Consider the following 21,843-nt stretch of genomic DNA (forward strand, 5'->3'; position numbering starts at 1 on the left):
GCACAAGTCCGGCCTCGCGTGGAGTACTGCTCCCATCTCTGGGCCGGGGCTCCCAAATACCAGCTTCTTCCATTTGACTCCATACAGAGGAGGGCCGTTCGGATTGTCGATAATCCCATTCTCACGGACCGTTTGGAGCCTCTGGGTCTGCGGAGGGACTTCGGTTCCCTCTGTATTTTGTACCGCATGTTCCATGGGGAATGCTCTGAGGAATTGTTCGAGATGATACCAACGTCTCGTTTTTACCATCGCACCGCCCGCCACCGGAGTAGAGTTCATCCATACTACCTGGAGCCACTGCGGTCATCCACAGTGCGTTTCCAGAGATCTTTTTTGCCACGTACCATCCGGCTATGGAATGAGCTCCCCTCCACGGTGTTTCCCGAGCGCTATGACATGTCCTTCTTCAAACGAGGCTTGTGGAGAGTATTAAGCGGTAGGCAGCGGCTGGGCTCTGCCCTTGGCATTGCTGAAGTCCATGGGCGACGGTAACCACTCACCATCAGGTGGGCCGTATGCTCGTCTGCCTACAAAGGCAATAAAAAAAAAATAAAAAAAATTGTGACCGCCAGGTACGTGACCGCGGTCCCGACGAACGTCCGCGTGACCTCCCTCGGGTCCCGCGACATGATCGTCACGTGGCGGTGCGACGAAGCTGAGAGCTCTTTGGACGTTTACACGTTTCTCGTGTGTGTCAAGGATATGGAAGGGAATGAGGACTGCATCGAAAGGTCAGGCCCATTAATGTTTGGTATTACGCACCTACAGAAAGGCACACGCAATTGTCGACAATAACAGTGTGCTTAGTGCGAGTTTTTTTACGTTCTCGATAGCGTCAAAGTTAAGCAGCAGTATAAAAAACAGCGCCCCTAGCGGTAAATGTAGGCAAACGTTCCAGCTCCATAAAAATTCGAGTTAACTTTTATGATATCGAGAGCGATAAAAAACTCGCACTAAGCCTAATGTAGGTACGCTGCTTCGGTTCAATCGTATGAACGACGCTTCGTGAACAAACAAACAAGTCATTTTACTTAATTAAGATCTCTATGTGAATATTTATGACATCACCCACCGTGTTACCAGTGTTAACACATCGTTACAACCAGAAACATTTAATAAAATTACTTTGTGTACTTTGCACTGGACCTTTTTTTATTGCTTCGATGGGTGGACGAGCTCACGGCCCACCTGGTGTTAAATGGTTACTGGAGCCCATAGACATCTACGACGGAAATGCGCCACCCACCTTGAGATAAGTTCTAAGGTCTCAAGTATAGTTACAACGGCTGCCCCACCCTTCAAACCGAAACGCATTACTGCTTCACGGCAGAAATAGACAGGGCGGTGGTATCTACCCGTGCGGACTCACAAGAGGTCCTACCACCAGTAATTACGCAAATTATAATATTGCGGGTTTGATTTTTATTAAACGATGCTATTCCTTCATGGAAGTCAATCGTGAACATTGGTTAAGTATGTATTTCATTAGTAAAATTGATACCCGCATGCGGGATTCGAACACCGGTGCATCGTTATATACGAATGCACCGGACGTCTTATCCTTTGGGCCACGACGACTTCAACCTTGTCGAAGAGTTTGCAGTTAACATTGGTAGCTGAAATGTACTGTTACCAAAATCTGTCGCACTGATAGTAAGAGCAACACGGCGACGGTGGACAACTTGGAGCCGAACAGCGAGTACGAGGTGCGCGTGCAGGCCCGGCTGCCGGGACAGCTGGTCGGCGGCGCCTTCAGCGACCCCGTGGACATCAGCACGCAGTCCGAAGGTCCTGACTCACGTATCCGCACGAGATTCTAATTCAATAATTATTTAAAATTGGATTTCATCTGATATCTATTGATATAGATATTGAACGCGCCAATCTCAAGAAATACTGGTCCGATATGAAGAATTATTTTAGTGTTAGATAGCCCATTTATCGAGGAAAGCTATAGGCTATAGAACATCACGCTAAGACCAACGCAAGCGAAGCACCAATAAAGAATGTTTCAAAATGTTTTTTTTTTCCTTTTGAGAGCTTCCGCTGCATGCGTAAAATTTTCGCTAAAATAATGTATGACAGAATTGTTCCCCTTTAAAAGATCTAAAAAAAAGTCCGCGACAGCATATGTCTATATGTTAAGGTTGACTCCCTATAACGTTTTTTATGCTAACCAAATTTTTTCTAAAATAATGCATTATTTGTGAAGATGTTTTTATAAAGATGATATTCTACGTAAATGAAGAGGCGGGTAAAATTTAGCGTTATGCCAAGGTAACTATTCCACACGGACGAAGTTGCGGGCAAAAGCTAGTCATTAATAAATGTCTTGCTTTGACAAGACCATGTCTTGACGATGGTCTAAGAGCCCATGATCCCAAGACCTTTGTTATTTTATAAAAATTTTGTAAGGGCGATCCTCATTTACAAAGACAAGTGGTTTCTGATGCAATAGTATCCCAAGATCGCGACGTATTGCACACTGGCAGAGCTCAGCTAGTACTTCCATACTGAAACCAAACCATTATTTCACAGGTATCGAGCGCTTCCAAGATTTGAACCATAAATACATAAATTCCACCACGATAAGGGTATCTTGGAGCAGCGGGTCGGAAAAAAAATTTCTTGTACAGTACTCCAACGACCTGGAGCTGCCCGTTGACCAATGGGCCAGCGTCGAGACTTCCGGGAATACGATACTGGTGAGTACAATCTAATATATAAAAGTCTCGTGTCACGGTGTGCGTGATTGAACTCCTCCGAAACCGCTCGACCGATTTTCGTGAATCTTAGCGTGCATATCGGCCAGGGTGGAGAATCGGACAACATCTTTTTTTCATCCCCCTAAATGTTAAGGGTGGTCCACCCCTAAATTTATTTTTGTTATTTTTTAGACAACATTTTTTGTTTTTATTTTTTTATGAAACAGCATACAAAAATGCATACAACCCTAAATTTTCATCCCTCTACGATCAACCCTTATTTTTTATTTGTTAATTAAAAACTTAAATATTTTTTTGCAAGAATTTTGTTTATTATTTTGTCATGACTTAGAATAAAAAAAATCATATTACTCTGAATTTTTCACCCTTCTACGATCAGCCCCTATTTTTTATTTGTTAATTATAAATTTTCATTTTTTTGGCAAGAGTTCTTAAATGCATTGGATATGCCAGTCATGCCACCACCATCATTTACAATTGAAGGTTGAATCTCCTATTATTCTGCTTCGTAACTTAAACCCACCACAGCTATGTAATGGCACACGATTAGTCATTAAAAAATCAATGAAAAACGTTATTGAAGCCATCATCTTGAACGGCAAGTTTCAAGGCGAAAATGTGTTGCTGCCACGACTCCCTGTGATTCTTACAGATGTGTCAATTGAATTGAAACGCACTCAATTCCCAATTAGTTTGGCATACGCTATAACGATCAATAAGTCACAAGGACAAACATTGTCTGTATGTGGCTTAGATTTGGAAACACCGTGCTTTTCCCACGGACAACTATATGTGGCATGTTCTCGCGTGGGAAAACCATCCAGTTTGTTTATGTTGGCTAAAGACGGACTAACTAAGAATATTGTACACTCTATTGCGCTGAGAGATTAATTTTTTTTTTCAACTGCCATGATTGATAGTAAAAATATGAATAATTATTTTTGATGCTTAGATAGCTATCAAAGATTGTAATTTAAAACATATTCGTTACTTTAATAAATATTTATTTATTAACCTAAATAAAACATACTTTTATTCTTTATAACGCTTTCGATTATAAATATATCCCCGCACACTTATACCTAGTAGATAGTTATTTTTATTGAACTAAAAAAATGTTTCCTAGAAATAACATACATGGCTAAATACCGTTTGCCGGGTCAGTTCGTTATTTTTATAAAATTAAAGACTAGTTTTTTTACAATAAGTGTGTCTTTTTGTATGTATATGTCTCACGGCGTGGAAAAATTATATTTAATTGGGGACAAGAAACAAGGGTCTGTTGTGCTGGTGGTAGGGTGTCTTGGGAGTCCGCAAGGGTTGAGACCACCGCTCTGCCGCACGCAGCAGTAAGGTGTTCCGGTGTGAAGGGTAGGGCAGTCGTTGTACTGTATGAACTTAAAACTCATGTCTTCAGATGGTTAGCGTGCTTTAGTAGATGTTGTCCCTCCTTGTCCGATGTAATAATTACTGTCGTATGGTGATAATTACTGCGGTGGTGGTCCCCCCCATTTATAATAATAATAATAATAATAATAATGTTTTTATTTCAAGTATCCATGACTCATATAAATTGTTAATAAGACTTAGACCTATGTTAGTAGTTATATTTACATCACAATGAATTACTGTGGTAACATCCCATGGGAGATGGCACCACAGCGACCCATGTATATACAGTCCAGCCTGCTTGCGATCATGCTCAGGATACTGTTGGAGCTGGCCCTCACTCTGTTTACCAGAGATGTACACCTCTTACGCATGGTAGCGTAAAAACAATCTATGTGCGCGTCTGCAAACATCCCTGACGCGCTACAAAAGATGACCAGGCCACCGAGTAATTTCTTGTTCTGATACAGCTAACAGGATTAAATCTCACGAAGGAGTTGCACGTGATGGTGACGGGCTACGAGCCAGAGGGCTTCAGGGAAATCACGACGATACCGAGTGAAGTCCCAGGTGAGATATTTTTTCGGTATTTTTTATATCCAATTTGATTATTTTGTACCAAGATGGTCTGTTGTACGAAAAATATAAGAAAAAAAACATAAACCAAAATAATACTAAACATAAATAAATAATAGCTTAAAAAAACTAACAAAATATGCTTTTATAAATAGGGGTGTTTTCAGGATATTATCAAAATAACCCTTCTACTCGTATCTGTTCATAAAATATTTATAACTACTGATACCATGCACCCCACGCTTTTTTACAATAAAATCATTTTTTCTTACACTATTTTTAATTCAAATTTAGTTGGATTTTCTAGGAAAGCGTATTTTGTTATTTTTTTTAAACTATTATTTATTTTTCATTTTTTAATTGAATTTCAATTTTTTCAAACTTTTTTAATGTTGATTTGTCATCGGTTCTTAATAAGTATACCAAATTTCGAGTTAATTCAACGTTTTGAAGGGGGTCAAAATAATGTTCAAAGATTCCGTTACATACTAACAGACTAATAAAAGCGTATTAAAAACGACCCTCTTGAATTAAAATGAAATTGGAATACACCAGACCAGTAGTAGAAAGGTCCTGGTAACGACAGGAGCGTCTGGTGCGTGTAGTGACCGGTCGTGTTTCAAATCAAATCATATCAAATAAAAAAAAAATTCAACATAAATGAAAGTACATACTTATTGAACGTCAATAGAACTACCGCCAATTCACAAGAACTAGCCTCCGTCCTGAGAAGAATTGGCAAGAAACTCAGCGGGCATGCCTTTTTTTTAATATATTTGATATAAGAGTTTGGTTAGTGGTGGAAGATCTGCACTACACCGTGGGCGAGCGCGGGGTGACGGTGCAGTGGAGGGGGCGGGGGCCGCGCGTGCTGCGCTACACGCAGAACCTCACGCATTCGCTGGACTCCTGGGTCGAGCTCACGGTGCCGCACAACTCCGTCACGGTGCGTGCCTCTCCCCCCACTCACTTATTGCCTCCACGTAAGGGTGGGGCAACGTTAAGAGCCCGTTCAAACATGGTCTCCGTTTTACTGGTCCGTTTTGTCGAATATGCTTTTTTAATCGATGTAGCATAGAGTTGTGTGAGCGACTTCACATATGGTACAGTATTCAGTGTACAGTAAATAAAAACGATCCGGTAAATTGACATTCCGTTTCGTCATCGAATGCTGGATGAACGGAATACGTATCCGTCATGTTTCCGTACAATCGGATAGAAACTGTGCGGGGGTGAGGGGGCCGGCGGGCGGTGCAGCTACACAAACAAGTTTGATCCTGGTAGAATAGCGGCGGAACATCGTATCCAGGAATGACGGATACGTTGAACGTTATAGGTACGGTGCCTGCGTGTGAACGAAGCATAATTTTTTGTCGTATCCGTTAAAACGGGTACCGTATACACGGAGACTATGTTTGAATGGGCTCTAACGTAACGTTTCAAGGGTGGGGGCAACCGTTGTAACTATACTGAGACCTTAGAACTTATATCTCAAGGTGGCTGGCGCATTTACGTTGTAGATGTCTATGGGCTGCAATAACCACTTAACACCAGGTGGGCTCTGAGATCGTACACACATCTAAGCGGAAGAAAAAAAACGTAATTGTAACGTTATTCTTTTGTCGTCGAAGTTGTTCGTAAACAAGTGCTTAGAAAACATTTCCTTAAAAGAAGTATGATAAAAATGTATTTTTACGACAACTGAAGTCGATCTTGAAGATTTAGTTGAAGTGAACGGCTTTTGGTCCTCATAAGCTTTGCATTGATAAATTTTCAATTAATGACGCTGTTGGATCCTCTTCAAAAAACCCCTAGGTATATAGATGAATTTTCCTCAACAGCTAACGGACTTAGACCCAAATGTAGAGACGTACTTAGTGGTTGCTGCCCCTGGAACGGACCAGAAATCAAAAGTTGTGACCATTCCGCCGCACCCGTCTGACTACTCCACACTCTACCTGGGTAATATATTGTTGTGAATTACATGTTTTGTGTTAATGATACTTGCCTACTTGCAAAAGACTTTGTTTTTTGGTTGAAAATTAGATCATACAACTTAAAAGAAGCTTTTAACGAAAATAAATTAGATTAAAGCTTGTTTCTATTCAATTGGTCAGTTACTGGTAATAGTCTAATTTAAACGGTACGTCCCAGGGCTGGGCATAGTGGGAGGCGTGCTGCTGCTTCTCGTGCTCGCGGTGGCTGCTATCTGCATCTGGAGGCACAGGAAGAGGTTCCTGACCCCTGACCGGTAATCCATTAACAATGTTATGCACTCATCTATGTGTACTAGTGGCCCCGCAGTAGTCGAAATTCGACTATAATTAGTTGAAATTGTAAGTTTGTATACTTCTATAATCACAAATATCGGCAAGACTACACTATGGAAAAATATTAATAAAGACAAACAATATTTAATGTATTCTCAATTTGACCACAGACGTCAAGAACAAAAGTTTGACAATAAATAGTATGTATGCGTGTGTGCGTCAAATACATGGTAGTGTGTGTAATGTTTTTTTTCATACTCCTCCGTCCGCGCAATTTTCGTAAAAAGGTATACAAAGCTTTCCTTCACGTATTAATATATAGATAAAGTTTCAAATTTAAATCTTTCAAGTAATGGAAATGCCCCCATAACGAAATATTAACTGATGAAATGTTTCTAGAACTTAGTGTTTCAACTACATTAATTGATGTTTGATTACCAGCCCTCGTCGAAGAAACGTTTCAACAACTGACGGCCAGGGCGAGAGCTGCGAGTTACAGGTATATGTACTTAATGTAAGTTTACGTGTACCTATTCCTTATATATCCGGCGTGGACCCTGCACCGCCGGGCGGCTCCCTGATGACGGAGCACTTTAACTGAATCAAACACAACTACAACAGATATTTGCGCAACAAGAGAGCAAAGCTGTTTTTTGTTTCGAGTGCTGATTTTGAGTCCCGGGCAAGCGAAGGCTTCTATGATAGAATCCTGAGCGTAGTGAGGGATTCAACAGCACGAGATGCAAAAAACTTTGCTCTCGTGTAGCACACATAACTTTTCACCTCAGCAGTGAGAACACATATTACTTAGGAGACATAGAAATGAACAGGAATATATTGAAATAGCTATTAAAAAAATAACATGTGTGCAATTCACACGTATTAGAAGTGAAACCTTCAAAAATTAAAATACAATTATCCTAAATGTCTAAGTATATTATTAGTAAAATTTTGTCATTAGTAAATAATTGTAAATCACCTTTTATGTATGAGGTAGCGCCCTCTGTGAATTGATACTTTATCTTCACGTATATCCTAAATTAAAATTCACTACAAGAGGTTTCATACACACGTTAGTATTAAAACATCTCACAGATGACGCTGTATTAAAAATAAAATACTTTATACGTATGTTTTAAAGTATGTAGAAACTGAGCATTCTGTCTCACTTTTTCTCTCGATCTTTCTCACTTGCTTGCTCCCTACTCTCACTCCATGGCTAGTTGCTTCATGCTACGTTCGCCCTGTCTTACTCTCTCTCAATCGGTCTCGATCGCTCTCTCTCTCTTTTTCGATACTTCCGTTGCATACCCGCGAGACGTTACATCTGTAAAAATTTTACCCTCATGCGCCTAAAGAAGTTTCACTTAAAAAAAAAACCTAATTTCTTTATCACAAATATCTTTAAATTTTAGGGTATTACGCGTTTCCGAACGTGTTTTCTTTGAGGTCGAATTCCAAAATCGAATTTCGAAGGGATTTGTTTTTTTTTCCTGCCTAAGCTGATATCCTTAAGAGGCTATATCAGCGTCGCCTTAACTAATAGGTGAGCTCACGGGGCTCGAACCTGATGACGTTGCTAACAGGAACCCTAGCAAGAGCCGTGCTTCGCAGAATCTACCACCGAATCGGAAACGCGACCCACTGAGAAGATCCGGCGAGAAACTCAGTGGGCTGTGTCTGAGGGTTAATTTACTCGTCGAGCCCTTCGTCGCAAGCGACGGGTTCGACGAGAACGGTGACCGGTGCTTGAGGTACCTAAAAGCACCGTTAGTGGATCGGGAGGATCCGAAATGACGTGTTTGGGACGACGTCGACTGCTTTCCATTCTGTCCGCAAGATCGGGAATGTAGTTACCGGCGGCCACGATGAGAGGGTTCTCGTGTCGTGCCGCTTTATCGAAGTGGAGGGATTTGTTTTTTTTACTCGCTTTCTTATATGCATGTGACAGAGACAGAGCACAGTAAAATTCGAATGTTTCCAATTTATGACTGAACAATGTCAATTCGTGGTACGGAAAATTAAAAAATTAAAAACCTACTTTGACCCACGCTCGATTCAAAATCGCGTTTAGTTCACTGTTGTCTAGCAGCGAAACCGGCATGTTTGAGCTGCTGAGGTGAAAATATATATTTTTATATATTACATTTTTATGTTTATTATTTTACAATGGAATTCGTGAATGACTTCCATAATGAGTGTTATGTAGTACGAGTATGATCTGAAAACTAACTTAAGCATAAAAGCAGATTGCAGCAGTTGGAGTTCCACTCGAGCTGGGGTGCCCTCCCCCTGGCCGCCCCACTGGTGGACACGGCTGGTCGTTTTCTCGAGGACACCTCCCGTGCCGTGTGTCGATTGCACCATTAACAATAATTATTATTTTCATTATTGACTCCCTATTATTTTAATGTGAAATGAATCTATTGTCGTGATATTAAAATTGAAATTAAAACTGCCAAGGCTTTATGACAGGATCGCGCAGTGAGGGAGCGGCTCGCCAACGGCGTCAAGGACGCCGGGGAGCCCCTGCTCAACGGCACCGTCCACATCACAGAGAACCCTTCGGTGACTACTTCACTCTTGTTATCTATTACTGGTGGTAGGACCTCTTGTAAGTCCGCGTGGGTAGGTACCACCACCCAGCCTATTTCTGTCGTGAAGCGTTTCGGTTTGAAGGGTGGGGCAACTTATATCTCAAGGTGGGTGGCGCATTTATGTCGTATATGTCTATTGGCTCCAGTAACCACTTAACACCAGGTGAGCTGTGAGCTCGTCCACCCATCTAAGCAATAAAAAAAAAGAGACGCGTAATTAGCTTGGTTCAATTCAAAACGATGGCTCTTTATTTATAAATAGGATTTATAATGTACTCAACTGTACTGTAGACTATCCAACATCCCAGAAAACTTACACGTCGAGGTACTTTTTTTTTACTGGATAAACGGGTGGCCAAACTCACAGCCCGCCCCGCCTATAGTGGTGACCAGAGCCACAGGTTGTATCGAGCAGCGCCGACTCTAAGCTTCCTCCGCGTCTCAGGAGACGGTTGAGCTCGCGCTCCTGTTATCTATTAATCGTTATTCTAATTACATTTTTTTTTATTGCTTAGATGGGTGGACGAGCTCACAGCCCACCTGGTGTTAAGTGGTTACTGGAGCCCATAGACATCTACAACGTAAATGCGCCACCCACCTTGAGATATAAGTTCTAAGGTCACAAGTATAGTTACAACGGCTGCCCTACCCTTCAAACCGAAACGCATTACTGCTTCACTGCAGAAATAGGCAGGGTGGTGGTACTTACCCGTGCGGACTCACAAGAGGTCCTACCACCAGTAAAAATAAGAATAATAAGACCAGTAAATTACATTACGCGCAATTTGTGCTTTTTTTCAATAACTCGCTTTTAATGGTGTCTTTAGAGACTAAAGCGAAAGCTTAAACGTTAGCTTTAATAGCCATTTACTATTATTACGTAATAGTACTTGTATTAGAACCTTCTATAAAAACAAAATTGTAAAGCGCTAACGGATAGACAAAGTTCCGTTTTGATATTTTATTCATTGACTGATTGTAATAAATAATTAATAGTTTAAAAAAACTAAAAAACACGCTTTAAATAAAATTCAACTAAAACATAGAAAAAGCGTGGGGTGCTTTTTAAGATATTAGGTATTGAAATAATAATTCTTCTACTCGTATCTGTCAGAAAAATATTTATAACTAATAACACCATGCACCCCACGCTTTTTTTACAATAATATATATATTTTTTTACACTATTTTCAATTTAAATTTATTAAAATTGATTTTCTATTTTTTAGTTGAATTTTATATAAAGCGTGTTTAGTAGTTTTTTTAAACTATTATTTATTTTTCATTTTTTAGATGAATTTCAATTCTTTTAATTTTTTTCTAATTTTTTTTAATAATGATTTGTCCTCGATAAATCTACAAAGTTTGAATGAAATCTGGCCGTTTAAAGTGGGTCAAAATTGCGTCTAGAGGAGTCAGTTACAAACATACAAACATACATACAAGTGATGCTAATATAAAGCGTGTAAAAATAGTTAAACTCAATAAAGTGTTCTGTACAGTCGAAGAGGCCGAACGGGCGCGCGCGCAGGGGAGAGCGCCGGTACGAGGTGGCGTTCGACTTGTCGCGGCACGAGGAGAGCGCGGCGCCGCCCCCCGACCCCCCGCCCCCCACGCACACCCCCTACGACCTGTCGCGCGGCTACAACAAGCTGCCCGACGACAACATGAACGAGCTCCCCCGCCCCGCACCCTCCTCCCCGGAAGACACCAAAGTGCAGCCCACCCTTCAGCCCAACGGCTGAGTGCCCCTGCCCCCTCCCCCGCGCGGAACTACACGAGGGGTAGGAGCACCCCCCCCCCCGGTCGCGTCCCTCCAGTTTGAGATTGACAGTTTTGTATAGGACAGGATCTGAAGCGTCGCCCCGGACGCTGGCGAGGATAGCTTGGCGTGTTTCGTTCCTATAGACTTTATTTTCGATAAGGCTGATATTTCGTAAACAATAGTACGGGTAAAAATAATTTAAGAGTTATTTAACTAAACTGTAATGAAAAATTGTCGGTCGTTGTAACGGACATGCCACGCGAAGTTATTCTCGCGACACGCGCGTGGGTCGGCGTGCGGCTGTGGCTGCGGACCAACACCGCATGCCTCATGCCGCACAAACACTTCACAGCATTTGTCTAAGCGTAGCCTCAGAACTGTTAAGCACCAAGAAATAAAGTACTAAAAAATAATAGTGGATACCATTAGTGCAAAGTAATCGTACAAAATATAGACCAAAATACAATCCGAACACAGATATAAATAAAAAATAAATTCATGAAATGTTAATAACATTCGGTAATATTTACGGACGTTGAAATAAAATAGATGTATATTTATTTTCAATACAAAATAACAGGTTAAAAAGCCACAGAAGCTATCTCACAATTGAAGTTGACATTCCACTCCAGACAATCACATCACAATAACATGAAAAACGCACACAAAATTTATTATAGTAACGAATAATTACAGTTAAAATAAAAATAACACCATTCTTATAGATTAACTTTAAAACCAGTAGGTAGAAATAAAAATAATATATATGTACATAATATATAAATCTGACATAATGTATAAATAAAAATAAAAATATTACAACGAACTATTCGATAATATTAAATTTAAAAAAATGTTTATACGCGTTATCCTTGATGTTATTGATGCGTTCAAAATATTAATGAGACTATAATAATTAATATAGCGCTAGGGCCGCGTTGTTTGAACTGCTGCTACTGTTTTCATGAATTCCATATCACAATTAGCAACTACCTCATTTTGTTTGTTGTAAGCTGCTCGCTGCACAGGCGACGCGCGCGGCGGACGTCGCCCGCGCCCCGCAGCCTATAGTACATTTATTTATTGTTAGCGACTTAAGGTTCTTTGATATTTTATCCTTAGATTAAACAAGTTAAGTTTCAACCCTGATGATTTGTTGACAATATTTATTAAATTAGTTTAAACTTCAAATTCAAACAGTTGTTTTTAAACATAATTTATTATTCAGAGCGCATCTAACTTTATTTATAGTTTTCCAATATTGCCCATTGCGATCCGTCTATAGCAAGCTGGAAATGTTATTTAGTTAGTCTGTACGTTAAGCAGCCACGTGCGTGCAAAGTTAGCACCGAAGCTGCACAGCATTACCGTTGGATTATCAACATAGACTTTCTGTTACAGAAATTATGTCCATTTATTTATTCCATAGTTCAAAGATGCATAGATTATTTTCTAATTGTTTATCTCTACAGAAGTTAACAATACAATTAAACATCACGTTTTGTTTTAATTCTATTCGATTGTCGTGTTTTACCTTTATCTAATGAAGCACCTCGGTACAATTACCTATATAAGTTATACACCCTTTTAATGGTTTGAAATGTAATCAATTTGGAACGTATAAAGTGTGAAAACGAAGATGTAGATATATAAGCTTATGATTTTTTTTATAAGTTTTGATTGTAAATATCTATTATAAAGTACAGAAATGAAATCATCATTTATTCGCCGACCGGGTTGGTGCTATAGGTTGTATATTTTCTTTTCGCGCTGAATCTACATATTATGTTGCAATTCTGATGGTTTGCGTCCGTCACTCTATCGCCACACACACCGGCGCGTACATTACATGCAGATCATTAATTTTAACGAGTTTTCCTCTTAACTCTGTGTATTTATTGAAAGCCGATACTATGTGTAAACATATTTATCAGTCACCAGCTTGACGGAGTGAATTCAAAAGCTATTTAAACTACTACTAATAATATCTACTACCTCTTAGAATCGTTCCGGTGAGGTTAGCATTCCACGTGCTACAACAGATTAATATAAATGTATTGCTGATTAATTAATTATATGGTTTCTCTCTCCTCTAAGTCGATGAAATTCAACTTTATGCGTCCGTGTAATAAATGATGATTTAATACTATAAAAAGGGAAAATGTACCTGATAATTGAATTACACTAAGCTAATTAGACTTAAGTGTAATTTTAGGGTTTCAGAAAATTCTAGATTTTTATCTTTGACCCTAGATTTTGTCACAGGGTGTAAATTTTGGTTCCGTATAACTTAATATTAGGATATCAGATGCAGTGATTTTTCAAGGTTTTATCTTTTACACTTTTTTTGTTGTTGATGATACAAATGTTATACAGTTCAATTTTTATCTTACAATAATTTCTTGGAAGTAGAATTCTGGTGATTTCTTTTGAAGTACAATAGTACCTACCAGAATTTCAGAAAAGTTTAAAACGCTAATAAGCAAACCTACCCAGTTCAAGGTAAGCAGCTATTACTACTACTGCATGTAGTAAGTAGCAACTTTTACTTTACTTTTTCCGAGCCTCTTACGTGATTTAATACCAATTTTTTTTTTATTATAATAATATAATCCGACCCTTAAATATTCCACCGGGCTTAATTTTGGACAGTAAAAAAATATCGGTCTGTGCTTAAAAAATGTATAAGAAAAAGCAATAAGAAATTTAATATAGTTCAAATCGGTATATTTGTGTTTAATAATTAATGTTAGTTTGTTAATGAAACGGTTTAAGGTTTAATATTGTCTTAGTTATCACTTTTAACTACATTTTAATGTAAGATTGAACTGTGTCGAGTACCTTATTAATAATTTAAACAATCACAAGTTCACTCGAGGTTGTGTTAAACAATATTACTAATATTCGCCTTAAACAACACAGATTTGTTAAAGTGGTCGTTTTCAATGTTATTTTACAAATTGAAACACATTGGATATAAGGAAATTGTCCTCGAAGAATGGTGGAAATGTTCATTCTTAATATTAGTAAGTTATCACTAATACGCATTCATTAAATACTTTTATTACTTATAGTTTTATGTGAACACAGAATGAGCGTAGCAGTATCGATACTAATCAGTCTTTATTTTGGTAACCACTAGTCTGACTTCGAACAGATTATCTACAAAACGAGTAGGAGAAGTACCTAATTAGAAAAAGAGAACAGACTCGCATACCTTGATCTTCTGAATAATACTAGTGAATAGAGAGAGAGAATATGCTTTATTGTACACAGTGAACAAGCAGATACATTTGTACAATAGCCGGTCTTCTCGCTAAAAGTGAAAAATCTCTTCCAGACAACCGTTTAATTTACAGAAATTCTGGAAAAAAATAAAGATATAACAGGTATGTTGCGGTGTACTATTGGCAATAAATACATTATTATACAAAATATATACATACAATAAATAGATATATACCGCTTATTTTGATTGAATACATGTATGAACAAAATTAATTGAAAAATAATAGTAATTAAACTAGATACGCCCTGCTGACTTCAAAGTTTCGTTCGCAATTCTACACGTGCCGTGTGCCGCGCGGGTACACTCAGGTCGCCTCCACTACCTTCTTCCTTCAAGCTCACTATTATTCAGTCGGGTATCCTGCCAGCCGCGCCAGACGGATGACCACATAGTGGCTGTGTTTCATAACAGTTTCATCTGCTGTTGAATACCAAGTGCCAACCTAACGAGGATTTCTTTCAACGTTGTCGCAATTCTATTAACGTCTTATAAAATTTCCAGAAACTAATTTATTTACCTGTTCATAAATAAGGTAAAAACATTTATGTCACTATCGATTCGGAATACATTCGGGAATCGTGGACACGATCTAATAGCACTGTTACGTGTTCTCAGGTTTACGTGGTATATCCGTTGTTTGGTTGTCTGATTACGGGTACTGACGTGCATTCGGAACTTGTAAGCCAATAAAAGAACAAGCGAGATTAAAGCATAACTTATTCATATATATATCGACGCTTGAAAGGCAAACGTGATTAAGCGACAATGAGTGAACTTTACAATATACTAATTTAAAGTTGAAATACCTGAAAAAAATTCTATTTTAACGAATCTAGCTGTAGGATTGAAATGATTTTAATAGACCTAGAAATATATTTTTTTGCGCATATTGTTATTGCCTATCATTTATGTACAAAGCAGTTATTGTCGTTTATTCACGTTTGCCTTTCAAGCGTCGATATGCATATATACATACATATGCATATTCTAAAAGTGCAGATATTCCTAATAATAAATTAATTTGGCGCGGTCGGTCAAATACAATTCAGTTAATAACATCAACTTTGACCATTCGAGTGGAAAATAAGCAATATAATACTTAAACCCGTACTCAGTCTGTCTGTATACTTAGAAAATGACGCAGTTTTATTAGTTTTTTTTTACGTAATCAGTGGGTTGGCTCGCGCGGTCATTGCAATGCCAATTCAAAACTAAGTAGCCACAAGTTGCAATTTTTATATTTTTCTTTTGTTACAATACACGTATTATCTTTATGACGTATTGTATTTTCACACTCGATACATTATATTTTTAATAATATTAGCATATAAAATATAGTATATAGCGTCATTAGCTTAAACAGTGCTTGAAACTGATCATTGTTGTGATCACAATTCATAGGTTTACAGCTTGGGTGTTTTTTTAAGTGAAGGTTTTTTTACATTCACTTTTAATATATAGTACAATTAAGCTACTAATATTACAAGAAGTAATAAATTGAACTTTGAACTTCTGATATCGTGCTTAAATCGATGACGTCACACAGTGCCTCCCACTAGCCAACAGTTTTATGATTTTGGGCACAATTTGCACAGCGCTGCAAACGCACTAATGTTGCAAACACAATTAGCGGGTATTTCATTCCACAGTTATATATTATTTATTTATACAGTAGAAAATAACACATTCCAATTGATGCAATAGTTTTTGTCCGCCGAAGTTTATTATTATTTATAGGCACAGTAACTATAGCAGTTAGATTGACACATTTTTTTATAATGCCTTTGATATGTCAACAAATCAACCAACAACACAACCCAAATAGTATCTACAAATTATTTGGCACAGTCCTGATTCAGCAGAATTAAATATGCTTCTCAACGGGGTCGCCTGTTACACTGGCTTCGTAATTATTATATTATATGTCGTTGTTAAAAATTACCAAACACTTGTTGATCACATAAAACTGATTATAGTTATATGTAGAAACGAAATGTTCAAAATTGTCAATTCAGTTGAATGTACAAAAACAATGTTAACCACGTGTCGTGACCACACGTCCCTGAATGATGTAAGTGGTCGTACATGTCATAAGTTTCACGCGATTACAACTGTAATACATATTATAGTTTTAGAACAACCAATAATCAACATACTAAAAAATACTTTTAAACGCGCACTAGAGTAACTTCAAAACGCGATTGCTGATTGTGGCTTGTGCGACTATTTATTTCAGCCATCGGTCTGTTATATGGTATAGTTATCTCGTGATAAATGTAATTACAAAGCAATAGAGTATTATATATTTAATTGTTGTAAATACAGTTTTAAAATGTTGTTCATACTGATTACTGTTTTCAATGTTGGCAATCTAGATCAAATAATATTTCGTATGTTAAGAAAATGACAAGTGTATTTATAATATTGTAACTGTTTCTAATATGTTTGGGGAATTTAATATTTAAAATACTTACCCTACATTAATTTTGGGATAGTAGGCAGTCGAATAATAGCTGTCAAAATTGCATTTGCTCAGGATGGTAATTTCTTTGTAAACAAAAACAAGATTCTGAAATAATTAAATATGTTTATGTAATAGTAAAAACAGCTGAGACCACTTCTTCTCCACTTCTTGGCTCTTAACATCTTCACAATAGGCATAATGTTTAGCATGTTATAATTATTTCAAATTGAATCAACCTAAAGAAATATATCATCCTATCTAATGCATTGAAATAAATAGGATTGAATTGACACAAGCTATTCCGAGTCGGCTCTTGTTCGAACTGTAAGAGATGTACTTATACTAAGTTCGTCCATTATTTTTGTTTAATAAATTAGTATTCACGTTATTCGTAGCGATGTTTATTTTCTTAAAATTTTTCACTTAAAATTATCGTTTATCAAACAATGTCATTATTACCTTTGGTTTGTTTTCTTTGATTTTAAAAAACTTTTGTTCCGATAGGAAGCTGTTTTTTATTGTAGAGTAGTTTAAAAAGTAATGAATTATACTTTCGAATGTTTAACATTTCGTAAACGGGGAATTATAATTGTAGTTATAACCTGACGCTGCAGAATTGTCCTGTGATTTTTGACGAAACCGACGAAATTTGACGAAACCGGACCGAATAGTTTAATTTTCTAACAATGACAGACGACAATAAAAATCGACATATTGTACAGGGTTTTTGAGGCATTTCCCGATCACCTGGGAAGTTGTTACTTTATCAATCGATTCAGCATGCCGTTAATTTTGAGAACATGCAAAAATATTTATATTAAATAGTAAAATCATCGGGCAAGCATTCGAAGCGTTGGAAAAGGGAATTTTACCCTGCCTTCGACCAAGAATCTTTGAAACGCTGCAGAAAACAATCTGGCAATTACTTTTTAGACTACTCAAAAGCAATTTGCGTCGAATTTGAATGAGTAATGTAATAAATAATGATGGGTGTGATGGCTCAATTTGAATGTAAGGTTAGCCACATCCGCGCTTTACATCTAGTGCAAGTCTAACTGATACATTTTATTGTTTATTCATGGCAACGCGTGGAGTTGTCAACAACGAAACGAAAAAACAATAGAATTGCTCAGTTTATTTATCGTATAAGGAATTGACGTTATAAGTGGGGATATGAACGTGAATTTAGAATTAAATATGTCATTAATGAAACATAGCGTTTTGGAGCCGAATTATTTATTAATTAAATGTTGCCATTTTTATCCTTTGATGAACTTATTGAGTTCGCTTTGAGAGCAACAATAATTGAAAACGGGATAATATCACTGACTGAATTCAGCCCTGGCTTCTCACGGCTACCAACGCCACGTGTTTAAGTCGATTGCGTTCCGGGCTGCGTGCACTTCGGAACATTCTAAGCGAGAGTAGCTCTAGTACAATAAAATATGCGATTTCTTGGAATTCAGTCAGATATATGCTTTCAAAATAAAATTATCTTATATAAATGAATGTTATGAACACCAATGTTAACATAATTATTAACTTCTAAAAGACTGTTTCCTTTGTCTTTTGAACACTCAATTTGGTGAAATTGTAAACTTTAATGAGGGCTTACATAACAAAAGCGAATGTTGCAGTCCTGTTTGTTTGTGGGCCACACTATATAGGTCGTTGGCTCCCGATATTATGTCGAACAGGTACAACATGCGCTACAACATGTTGGCTTATGTGTACTGAGAGAAATCAAACTGTTACTAATGTGAGTTTTCGTTATTGTTCTTTGAAACCAATCAAGCTATCTAGTTGTTTGCATTATATTAATTTTAGCGATTTTTCTTATGAGTCAATCTAGGAGCTAGAGATATGATACGTATTTTATTTAGAAAAATAACCTCAACTATAATGTCATAGTAAATTATTGTCATAACATAACGGATTGCTTTAAACTAGTTGGCTCCGTTATCCGTTCGAGACAGACCTTCGGTAGCGTCCCATACAAACGTATGGGTCCTCCAAGCTAACTCTTTAGATATATTATATAAAATGCTTTGAGAATCATTGACCTAAGCTATTGCATGCAAACATCTGATTGAAGCGTGTTCAAAAGACAAAACTAACTTCATATTCCCACGAAAAAAATTAGATTAAAAAAATGAATCTACCTCAACCTATTTTACCCATCACCGTTAGATAAGTGTTCTATTGAGTCTTTATAATTACTAATAAAAATGTAGTGTTTTTAAAAAAAAAGTAATTTCAATAATTCCGTTTTGATATGGTAATTATTGTTACCGATGATATTGAATGATATGTAATGTTGCGGTCTTGTCGAATTTGAAAATGATATTAAAAAAAGAAGAAAGAAAGAGTTATTTTATTTACTGTTTCATGTTCCAACGATTTTTGATGAGCTCTGCTCTCGATTTATGTGCTTACCACAGCCCATAGACGCAACATAAAGACCAACACCCACCCAGAAACAGCTGGTCCACCTTTCCAACTGTAATTTTACAACCTGTTTTTTTACTATTAATCCTACCACCCGTAACTGAAAACCATCACTGGGCAGTGGGTTCTAAATTATTTTAAGTTTTTTAAGATTATTATTTGTAAAAGTAACAATATACATGTGATTTTGAACTTGGGCTTAATGCGTTTTTTTGCCTATGAAAGTTTATTTGCACACGGCCCGTTACTTTTAAATGTTAATGGATCGGGAGGATCAGTAATTACGTTTGGACGATGTCGACTATTTACCATTCGGTCAACAGGATCGGGTATGTAATTCCCAGCGGCCACGACAAAAGGGTTCTCATGTCTTGCCGCCTTATCAAAGTGGCGCAATGATGTCGACTGTAGATAATTACTGACTGAGCCAAGCTCCAGGTCATCATGGAGATCCACGTTCCTTAGGAACCATGGTGCTCAGACGGCTATCCTGCAAAAACGGGAGTGAATAACTTGAAGGGGTTTCAAGTTGGTGTGGGCCGCGTGAGCGAACACTAAACTTGCTAGGTCATGGACGGGCCGTATGCAAGTTTTGTAGAGTGTCACCTTATTTCGAAGGGACAATTTGCTTCGCTTGCAATTCATAAGGTAGAGACGTCCTAATATGAAGGCGGCACGGTCGCGGGCCAGCTATATAATGTTATCAGACGCTCAACGGACGCACTGACTAACAAGCAGCAGCTCACCGCTAGTAGTATAAGTATATAAGTAGTATAGTAGTAGTATAAGTTTTATTTAAATAATTGTCCTGGAAATTACTATAGCTTAGAGATCCAGACTCGACTAAAATCACTGAATTTTATTGTAAAGTAATCTTCGTTGAATGTTTACCTATTCTAATTCCTTCTTCGAATGCAGGGATTTCAAATGTTAAGGCGCCATTGGTATGATAACATCTATAGATTGACGTAAGTGCTCTCTCTATTGGCAGATAGGTCCATGGAGGTTCTTTTCGACGCGAGTCGGAGAACAGAGCTTATGAGAACATACAGGCTCTTGGGACCGGATTCTTATCAGGCTAGATATTGTGTTAACGTTAATAACAGCTACCCTTCAAGCCTAAACGCTCCACTAGATCAACCCGCTCTCTCTCTCAGTTATTTAATTAATTTGACTATACGAAGTATTCGGTTTCATGCCAGTTTCTGTCTGAGCGATCTTACTCTAATTTTGAAATAAACAAAACTGTATTATCAAACTGCAACGAATATCCACGAATATTGTTTTCTTAGTTCATACCAAAAAACAGGCGTATTATTTAAACATAAGAGATAAAACGTACAAAAGTTTTCACGCTAAGTCATTGTTTATTATATATTTGCATAATTTGGGTCCCGCACAAGGAGCGACGCCATTGACTTGTCCAGTTCTGCCGCTAAGCGAGATTATTTACGTCATAGTCTGAGTTGTGAGATGGTCGTCATTCCGCCGGCATCAGGGCGGCTTTGTAGGGAGATATAGCTCTTAACGCCGAGTGGTTGTGAGGTGGCCTGCCAATTTATACTAAGAAAAAAGATAAAAATGCTTTAAGATTATACAATAAGTTTTAAAATTGCAGTAAATTAACGGTTTGCAAATTCACTCTATGTCAAACATGCCAATGCATCTGACTGCGACTACTACGAATATTTAAAGAATGGTCCAACAGGTCCGACCTTTCTCAATGACACGGGTGGCGTCTGTATGCCAGGGGGCCAGGGTAAACTTCAAATCACATAGTGAAGTCTGTACAACAAGCTTTTACGTAGTTTTATCGTCTAAAAGTACATTATATCTATGTATTGGGGTTAAAGTACGTTTTTTTATTATTTTTTTATTGCTTAGATTGGTGGACGAGCTCACAACCCAGCTGGTGTTAAGTGGTTACTGGAGCCCATAGACATCTACAAAGTAAATGCGCCACCCACCTTGAGATATAAGTTCTAAGGTCTCAAGTATAGTTACAACGGCTGCCCCACCCTTCAAACCGACACGCATTACTGCTTCACGGCAGAAATAGGCAGGGTGTTAGTACCTACCCGTGCCGACTCACAAGAGGTCCTAATACCAGTAAGCCCCTATTATATAAATAAACAGTGATTTTATATTCAATTCTCTCCTTACTATATTTCATGATATTATATTATCGTGATGTTTTTTCTTTGTATAGATAAACAAATATATGTTCCAATACTGGTAGCAGTAATTACGTACCTACCTGGTAAAGTAAATGGTTTCCTATAACCGGCTGTATATCTGCGTTATACGTGACTAAACACA

At 37.8% G+C, this 21,843-nt stretch overlaps 1 protein-coding gene across 4 annotated transcripts in view; it reads left to right on the forward strand.

Moving 5' to 3' along the window:
* The window catches only part of LOC101744081 (protogenin B), a 108,509-nt gene extending 89,067 nt beyond the window's left edge, over window positions 1–19,442 (forward strand). Inside the window, exons 15-24 of one of the 4 annotated variants that reach the window (XM_038011828.2) lie at window positions 573–731; window positions 1,655–1,788; window positions 2,539–2,705; window positions 4,586–4,685; window positions 5,489–5,637; window positions 6,533–6,653; window positions 6,846–6,942; window positions 7,403–7,475; window positions 9,437–9,529; window positions 11,061–19,442. In XM_038011828.2, coding sequence (XP_037867756.2) covers window positions 573–731; window positions 1,655–1,788; window positions 2,539–2,705; window positions 4,586–4,685; window positions 5,489–5,637; window positions 6,533–6,653; window positions 6,846–6,942; window positions 7,403–7,475; window positions 9,437–9,529; window positions 11,061–11,303 — 1,336 coding nt within the window. In that variant the 3' untranslated portion in view covers window positions 11,304–19,442. Of the gene's footprint in view, window positions 1–572; window positions 732–1,654; window positions 1,789–2,538; window positions 2,706–4,585; window positions 4,686–5,488; window positions 5,638–6,532; window positions 6,654–6,845; window positions 6,943–7,402; window positions 7,476–9,424; window positions 9,530–11,060 lie in introns of those variants that run through there. The other 3 variants (XM_038011829.2, XM_038011830.2, XM_062668913.1) reach the window with 3 other exon arrangements.
* Window positions 19,443–21,843: the final 2,401 nt, after the last annotated feature.

This window comes from Bombyx mori, chromosome 6 (assembly GCF_030269925.1).
Source record: "Bombyx mori chromosome 6, ASM3026992v2".
Classification (NCBI taxonomy): domain Eukaryota; kingdom Metazoa; phylum Arthropoda; class Insecta; order Lepidoptera; family Bombycidae; genus Bombyx; species Bombyx mori.